We start from the raw sequence: 9700 nt of genomic DNA, 5'->3' as shown, positions 1-9700 counted from the left end.
GTTTATAACTGCACTAAACACCATATGTCCTAAATATGACTTTGAAATGCAAATGATAAATAATCCTACAGTCTTAATAATACTGCAATAATCCTACAGTCATACTACAGCCGATATGTAAGTGAAAAACAGACGAGCAAAAAAAAAAGAACACATGAAAGAAATAAGTTAAAGTTTTACATTTGTGCAATCGAACATTGTCTGTCTCTAAATGATGAATGCTCAACGGTTTTAGCTCAAAGTCAGGTTAGATGTTACTCTCAGTACAAATAAAACGATACGAACAACAGACCTCTGAACTCAACTTTTTAAATTTGTGTCTGTAATTTAGAAACAAATCTAAACATTAAATAGAACAGCTTTCAATGGCCATGGCCAACTGATGGACATAAGAGTCCGCACTTCAAAAGTGTCAGTATGGACTGTTCTTGAACATGGTCTTAACAATCTGTGAGAGACAGTGTCCAAACTCCTCCAGGACCAGGCGCTCACCCATGGCAGGTGTCTGGGCCTCCCTCTCAGCCTCCTCTGCCCGGGCCAGGAGACAGCCACACGCAGCCTCCAGCACAGCAGGAGTTATCACTGATGCAGGAAATCTGAGCACACACACACACACAGGAAAATGGCTCACAGTCCACACATACCTACTTGTTTCCCTGTACAGTGGGGAAAATAAGTATTTGATACACCACCGATTTTGCAAGTTTTCCCACTTCCAAAGAATGGACAGGTTTGTACTTTTCATCGTAGGTACACTTCAACTGTATGATTATTAAATCATTAATTTGCATTTTAGGGCAGAAAACAAGTATTTGATCACCTACCAACCAGTAAGAATTCTGGCTCTCGCAGACCTGTTAGTTGGTCTTTAAGAAGCCCTCCTATCCTCTACTCATTACCTGTATTAATTGCGCCTGTTTGAACTTGTTACTGGTATAAAAGACACCTGTCCACACATGCAATCAGACTCCAACTTCTCCAACATGGGCAAGACCAAAGAGCTGTCTGAGGACACCAGGGACAAAATTATAGACCTGCACCAGGCTGGGGTGGGCTACAGAACAGTAGCCAAGCAATTAAGCAAGTTAATCTCCCTCGGACTGGCGCTCCATGCAAGATCTCCCCTCGTGGAGTAAGAATGATCATGAGAAAGGGGAGGGATCAGCCCAGAACTACACGGGAGGACCTGGTCAATGACCTGAAGAGAGCTGGGACCACAGCCTCAAAGGTTACCATGGTAACACACTACGCCGTCATGGATTCAAATCCTGCAGGGTGCGTAAGTGTCAGGTTCAAATACCTCCAAATTTAAAAAGAAGTGAGAGAGACACGTTATAGGAACTTTAACTCATGAGGAGAACCGATGAGGAGACAGCCTTCACAGCTTCGTCCTGATCAATTCTGACCATCTCCTCACGCCTCCTCTATTTTATTCAGAAGTGGGTGTGTACAACAACTCTCAACTGAGAGGAAAGGGGGTGTCACATTTCAGGCCGCATTCCTAACAAGGAATTTACGACCTTAACACAAATGAACAAGGCACACTTTTCTTACAACTCTTACTCAATACAAAAGACAGAGTATATATGGGATAACTAACACAACATGCATTTACAACTCAACATTTCCCTCCTGTTTATCACATATTACACTCAAATTGTCATTTCAAGAACGCAACCTCTTCTTGCAAGATTTTCAGCTACAGGAGCATGTTTATGAGCGCATACCTGCTTACACACAGAGAGAAAAGTGATTACTCATAGACATGTGGATCAGAATACAAATCAAGGAGAAGGAATGATTGCACTTCTCGTTCTTCATCATCATCAGTCTGGTAATCACGGAGAAGGCATATTTGAGTCAGCTGCTGCTCAGAGGGTGAAATAACAGTGTTATTAAGACAGGGAATACAACAACATCCACACAAGGTCAGAATTGCTGCAAAAACAGCAATAGATATCAACACAGATGAAATTGGTGTTCTATACTTCCCAAATGCGTCTAGCCATGAGTCCCACATGGTAGTGCTCTTTCAGTCCAAGATTCGTAGGCCCCAATGTGATGCTGCCATCCTTTGCCGTATTATTGGTAATAAATGTGCAACATTGCTCGTCAAATATCACACATACCTCCCTTTTCAGCCAGCAACATGTCCAGAGCTATACGATTTTTTTTTGAAAGCCATAAGGGAAGTTGCAGCCAATTGCTCCGCAATTGCTTGAAACCCATGTTGTGTCATATTACCTAACCTCTGTACGTTGTAAAGGATGTAATTGATTCTGTCTACATTTTTATTAATCGTACACAACCAACAGAGAGATGACTCAAAATGCTGCTGCCACCTGATCAACCAGTTTCTACTCATCTGGGACTCCTCTAGGAACCCCTATGGCATCTATATAAGTCGGCTCTTAAACATGCATTTCTTGTTTAGCTCTCCAAAATTCGGGTAAGACAGTTTTCAACCTAAGAACTAGGTCTGCAGCTGAAATAGGATAAATCGAAACAGGTAACAGTAAGGTAACATTTACACACACCATCACATTATTCGGAAGTCTGTCAAAAAAACTTGTTATCACCACACCATCACCAAATGTCGCCACGGGACATTTAGAGGTTTAAATGTAACATTAATAGTCATTCTAGTTTGACACCAATTTGTGGACATTCTACCTAATTGATTCTTTCCTCCTGTCATATTTATACAGGTAAAATCTCCTTTAGCTATCTTTTAGAAAACAAAGTTTTCTTTTTATCTGGAAAAGCTAATGGAAAAACAGTGTCCCATTTAGTGCAACTGGTGTTGCTAAGCCTAGTTTTATTCATTACATCTAGTAAACATTCAGGTGAAATCAGACCAGAGACAAACTTCGGGAATGGGTCTAAGACCCAAACATACCACACAATCTGTTTGTGTTTTATTAGCTGCAATCTCAGCCATTAAAAACCAGTCACTACTTTATCCCAAAAACTTCTAAACCTCTCTCATCAGAGACCTCCTAGTACTACTGCAGTTACACCAGCTCTTTGCGCTCCTCTAGAGAGCTGAAGGCTTCTAGCGGTACAACTAAGCTGACATAGGATAATCTGTTTTCTCACATCTGCTCCTGTTCTCCACACCCAAAATAAGAAACCCCAACACTGCCCTCTCTTCCTCTGTGCATAACTTGGGGGAAAAAAGGGTGATTTTAGTCAAATGAACAATTAAGATAATCTCATCGGTTTTCTGTTGCATTTTTATGATTAATCTGTAATGTTTAGCATAGTCAGTAGTCTTGTAAGCACTCCACCTTTACCTCTGAAACTTATAAGTGGCTGAGTTGAAAAGTTATCACCGAGATCCTACTTCGAGGTAAATAGACCAAAGGAATTGACAAGTACATCTGAGTCTTGTTTACTGTACATTCTAGATTTTCTGTCACCTGGGCTCCTAGCAGGCCCACAATTAATACACTCCACTTTAACCACATGCTTACTGAATACAGTTTTAGGATTTGGTTGTGATTGAAATCTAGACAGCACTCATCTCAGTCTTCTGTGAGGAATGAGGGTAAGTTGTCAACTTTGATTTATTGGTCCCAGATAAGATAGGGGATGGATCTGTCTCCCCTTCTCTCCAAAAAGGGAGTCTTTGTAGAAACAGGCCTTAGCTCTCTCAATTTTATGGCAGTTGTCTGCTCACGTACCACTCCCAAAATGCTTTCACAGGTCTAAGGTTATAGTAAAATAGAACATCTCTGCCTAAACTCCTAAAGACTCTTACAGGGCTGTGGTCAATCTTCACCAGACATTGAGACGACTAAATTATCTAATCAAAATAGTCCCCTTTGAAGTCTGGACTTTCCCTGTGGGTCATGAGTTCAACAGAGACCTGCTATCCACTTATCCTTACTCTCAATGATCATTTTACAATGAGACAAGTGTATCCATGTGTTTCTTTCAGCTATTTTAACTGCTGTGGGGGTGGTGAGCAAAACCTCAGTAATCAGAAATCAGCTTTTTTATTTTCTTAAATTCTAGCTTTGTTCTCATATTATCAGCTAGATTACTCTCATCATTTAATTCCCATGTATTCTAAAAAATTAGTAATTCTATATGGCCTGCCAAACAGAGTTTCACAAGGTGTCAGTCCTGAGGAACTAGTTATATTTGGGGGTCCTAGCAGCGAAGCTGCAGGAACCCATTGGATTAGTAGCTTTTCCTATTATTATTATTTTTCCGTTTCCGCTGCAATGTAAGTCTATGGCAGCCCCATGAACGCTATGGTAAAAAGTTGTGAAATTTGGCAAACGCAATCATCCAAGTGCCAAATTAAAACTCAAGAAATTTCATGCCCCAAGAGCGTACTCTCTAGCGCCACCAACACGCCAAAGTTCAAAGTGCATTCAGCCTAATAACTTTGGACTACATGGTCCAAATTTTACAAATGAGGCATCGTTGGAATCCTTGGATCATGACGAGTCCAACGCACCCTATGACGTCAATTTGCGTATGCCTAGATTTTCCGCCATTTTGAATTTAATCAAAAAGTTTAAAAAAGCATTTTGGGTCACACAGATTGTCAAATTTTCATGAAACTTGACACATAGACTCTTAAGACCAAGCCGCACAAAAGTTATCGTGTGGAATTTTTAATTAGGCTTCCGATTTTCCATAAAACCCAATCAAACTCGAGGTTGACGCCCCCAAACCGGAAGTGAGGCCATATCTTGGCAACCATTTGATGTTATGACGTCAAACTTATAACACAGACTCAAGACCAAGATGGTAAGAGGCCAACGAAGTTTGGTGATGTTTGGCCTATAGGTGGCGCTATATGTAGCCAAAATGCATTTTTGCTCATATCTTTGGACCCCTTGGTCCAAATGTCACAAATGAGTTACCAATGGAATCCCTGGATGCAGCCGAGGTCAATGCACATCATGACGTCATGAGCGCCATCTTGGATTGTCCGCCATTTTGAATTTAATCGAAAACCTTCAAAAAGCATTTCAGGCCACTGAGATTGTCCAATCTCGACGGAACTTGGCACATAGAATCTTCAGACCAAGCCGCACATAAGATATCATGTGGATTTTTTTATTTCACTTCCGTTTAACCGCGACAGCCAATCACACTCTACGCCAATGCGCAAACGGGACATTTGGCCGTGTCTCTGCGATGCATTGATGTATCGATGCCAAACTTGTTGCATGGACTCACAACGCATTCCTGAGCAGCCCAAGCCTTGCCTATTGTGCCATACTGCTAGGACCCCCACATCGCTGCTTGCAGCTATATTTATAAGCATTTTCACTAGGTCCAAACACTGATAATGGTCTTCCTGCTTTCTCCATACATTTCTTTAGTCTGTTATTAATTGTTCCATTCATCCTTTCTAATAATCCTGCACTTTGTGGATGGTACGCGCAGTGGTGTTTTAGGTCAATGTGGAACATTTGTCCAATCCTATTCATAATTTGGTTCACAAAATGAGTTCCATTATCTCTATATATTCTTTCAGGAATTCCTGTTAGTTAGTGCATCTGGATTCTTCGTTGAAAAGAATTCTATCCATTTTGAAAATGCATCTATGATGACTAAACAAACCCTTTTTCTCTCACTTCTATTTAGTTCAATAAAATCCATATGAATTACTTGGAAGGGTTATTTAGGTTTTAAAAAGCACCTTTAGCCTGGCCTTAGGCTTAGGCTTATGCTTAGCGCATGTCAACCACACTCTACAAATTTTTTTTTATTATAAGTATTAAAGCTGCAGTCTGCAGGATTTGTTGTTGTCATACGTAAAGTCCTAATTTTTGGCATTTTAAGAGTTTACATGATCTATCAGAACACTTGAAGTTGAAAACGGTGACCTCCGTAGTCGCAAAATGCAAGAAATGCTTATTTTTTAACCGAAAAATAAAAAGTTATTCAACTTCCTGTCCCGCCCCATCAAAACACATGAGAACTCGTGCACGTAGACGTGCACGCCAGATGAGCTTACACGACTCCTCATTCATCAACTCACCTGTCATTTGCGATCATGGAAGACACAGTAAGTAGACAAGCCCGTAATGAAGTTCAATAGTCTAGATAAATAAGCGTGGGGACGAGCCTACCTTGTATCGCGCGTGCACAATCGGTGATTGACAGGCAGCAGAGCCCAGCTCGTAACCTGATTGGTTACCTTTTACCGGTCTGGTCTGCAATTTTGTAAACAAACCTGCTGGCTTTGGAGGGACCTAGCGGGACATATAGGGGACCTAGAGAACTCTTTTTTTTTTGTATTGGGGTATTTGATGTACTACTTTCAGAATCCCCGGACAGTTCCAGGCATTATGCTTGAAAAAGAGTTGCAGACTGCAGCTTTAAATCCATAGTAGTATATAATGTTGATGTACCTATATCACTATCCCTCCTTTTGAGACATGCGTTACACCATGGCTCAATATTGCAGCCCATCTGTATAGATTTTTCTCTAGGATTGGTTTTTTGTTTGTATATTTCATTTATTTATTTATTTTTTCTCTCGTCATACGTAGACGTCCTTTTTCAGTGTAGCTTCCTTATTTTATATCCAGCCATCTATTTCTGACTGTGGCTCTGCTGTTACATATCTCTCAAAACTTCTACTCCTGATACTCCTGGAGTTACATTTATTAATTCAATGTGCCCTGCTGCTGCTGCTTTAGCCGTTTCATCAACAAATGCATTTTCTTTTGAGACAAAATCTGTGCTAGATGTATGCGCAGCGCATTTGCATACTGCTAATTTTTTTGTGTTTTAGCATTGTTTATAGTTCTACATGTGTCACAGGTTTTCCTATAGATGTTACCATTCATTTTTTTTTTTTTTAAGTATGTACTGTAGCATATGCATATTGGCTATCAGTATACACAGTTACTTTTTTATCTGTCATTAGTTTACATGCTTCAGTAAGGGCCACTAATTCTGCTGCTTGTGCTGAATAATTACATAGTAGCTGCTGTGCTTTTTTTTTTTTTTAATTATTATTATTATTTTTTTTTTAATTGTGGTGTAACTCACCACAGCATATCCTGTTATTATTTTACCCAACACATTTTTCCTAAAAGACCCATCTACAAACAATACTTCTCCATCAGCTAATGGCTGATCTTGTAGATCTGCTCTTGATTTTGCATTTTTCTCTGCTAGCTCCTGACAGTCATGTTTTGTTTGCAGTTATACGACTGATACTGCATGTGGCTCTCTTAAAATAAGTGAATGGAACAGCACTATCGTTGCACTTGTTTCTACAGTTATTAATGCAGCTTATTACGGCTCGAACACATAATGCACATGCCACAGTATCTAGTTTAGATGAAAAATAAGCTATTGGTTTCAACTTTGCTCCATGCTGCTATGTCAACACTGAGGTCATAAAATGACCCTTGCAGTCTACCATTTGAATAAGAGGTTTGCTGTAGTCTGGCAATGCCAATGCTGTACCGGAGACTAACTCCTTTTTTTTTTAATTTCGCAAATTCTTCTGGTATCTATTTGAGGACAGAGGACATTTTCAGTGTTTCTTCATACATCAGTTTATTTAAATGGTGCTGTTTATTTCTGCAAAATTTGGAATCCAGGCTCTGCAGTAATTTGTCAGTCCTAATAATAATTTGTTTCTTTTAATTACATCAAGTTCTTGGCAACAATGTTGCCACTTTCTCTTTTGTGTCCATCTCGATAACCAAAACATCTTGTATACACATACAGAAACCATTTTCTTCTACCTTCCCCTACATACTTTTTCCATCAAAACCACTTAAACATCCTTGAGCAAGATGTTACATCAGCCAGAGCAGCTAATGTTACATATCTTGCCCTGACAATCAATTTCAGTGCCAAAACCCATCTTTATCCATTGTGTCTCTGTTCTCCCCTTAATGCATTCAGCAAAGCGTAAGGGTCTGGGACCCATGGAGCCCTCTGTACGACAGCTTGATTTACAGCTCTTAAATCCTGCACCATCCTCCATCCATTAGATGAGGCCTGTTTTCTTAATACTGGTGTATTACATGGTGAATCATTACACGGAACTATAACGCCTGCTTTTATTAAATCTTCAATAACTGGTTTTATTCCATCTTTAGCATCCTGTTTTAATGGATTCTGTCTAATATCTGTTTTAGCACTCATCTGAACAGGCAGAGTTTTTCTGTTATCTGTCTAACATCAGTCGGACTTTGTGACCCTAATTTATGAGGGCCTCTGCTCAGGAATGCTTCATCTGAGTCAGAGGTCTTTCTTTTTTTTTTTTTTTTTCTAATTCTATTTTTATTTTAGTCTATAGCTATTTCTCCTGTACCCAGATCCTCCCATTTCTGATTTTTTGCTTTGCTTACTGAGACATGCAATGGTCTCCACTCTCTTTTAATTTATTTATTTTGTCTGGAGTTACTCTTTTTAATTGTTTTTTTCTAATCTTCATTATTTTCCATACCAAAACATGCAAGGCCTCACTAACATAAATCTTGTAATCTAGAAATTACATTCCCTTCAGTTAATAGGGCTGTGGCTGTTATTTTATTAGCTGGATCTTTGTCTAGCAGATCTAATGTTTAAAAAATAATGACGTGATCCTGCCTTTTTCCTTTGTCCTTTTCACAACAATCTGTCCTTTAATCTTTATTATCTATCAGCTGAATTTCTGGTTTTACGTCTCCATTCAGAAACAAATCTTGGTAATTCAACTGAAACTTCAGGGCCTTCTAGTCTTGCTATTTAATTTAGTAATGCTATACAATTCCTGTCTTGACCCCCTGCCCCTGTGACCCCCTCCTCCTCTGTATCCTCCTCTACTTCACTTTCTCAGCATGTCTGGCATTCTTAGGACATGCATCAAAAGCTGACGGAGGATGAGGAGGAGGAAGAAGAAGAGGAGCTGAGGGGCCCTCTACCCTTTCTGCTCGAATCAACCAGAATTGCACATCCTCTATGCCTTCCTTCTCCATTTTCCTTGTTATATCCCTGATAATATATATAATTTTGAATCAATAGTTCACTTTGCTAATTTAATTTAATTAATCTCATAAAACCATGGGCATGGACTGTCTTTTAATTTATTCATATTAGAGCTCCCACAAAAGTTTACATAACTATTCTCAATGTAAATACTCTAGGAATCACTAAAACAGTCCAAAATCTCCTTCCCAAAGCAGAATTTCTTTAAAGTAATTGTCAGTCGGAGTCTGTCCAATCTTAAAAAGTTATCATTGCCATCAAAGTCAGTCAGATATCATTCAGTGGAGAAGTCAGTTCGAAGTTTCTCTGTCGAGTCTCTAGTCAGATCAGTATTATTTCTGAACTAATTTAGTCAGTCAGTAACATGCACCAACCCACTCTGACTTGCCAGTTTTTTTTTATATCATTTGGGCAACCTTTTTTCTTTGTTATAACTTCATCCTGCAGCACAACTAATTATTGTATATTTTAAGCTACCATTAAATCCATATTTTTACTCTTTTTGGAAGGAATTCAATTTTATCAGGATCCTGTTTTTCTATGAATTATCAATCTTTGCATAATATCTGTTCTCTGCACAATTTATCTTCTTTACTTCTTTACTTCTTTATAGACACTTTCTTTTTTACTGTTTACTTCCCCCGTTTCCCATTTTGAGAATTTAGTCCAGCTTTTCAACACCTAGGGTGTTCTAATAACTGGTTATTTTTATTCAGCAGGGCAGAGAATTAAT

At 39.1% G+C, this 9700-nt stretch overlaps 1 protein-coding gene across 1 annotated transcript in view; it reads right to left on the bottom strand.

Annotated features, from left to right (window-relative positions):
- Nucleotides 1–412: 412 nt before the first annotated feature.
- Nucleotides 413–9700, bottom strand: part of tesmin (testis expressed metallothionein like protein) — a 52389-nt gene continuing 43101 nt past the window's right edge. Inside the window, exon 7 of the mRNA XM_075470854.1 lies at nt 413–596. Within this exon, the coding sequence (XP_075326969.1) occupies nt 413–596 (184 nt within the window). The remainder of the gene's footprint in view (nt 597–9700) is intronic.

Source organism: Odontesthes bonariensis, chromosome 7, assembly GCF_027942865.1.
Source record: "Odontesthes bonariensis isolate fOdoBon6 chromosome 7, fOdoBon6.hap1, whole genome shotgun sequence".
Classification (NCBI taxonomy): Eukaryota; Metazoa; Chordata; class Actinopteri; order Atheriniformes; family Atherinopsidae; genus Odontesthes; species Odontesthes bonariensis.
The sequence above is the reverse complement of the archived record's forward strand: the minus strand, read 5'-3'. Positions and strand labels throughout refer to the sequence as shown.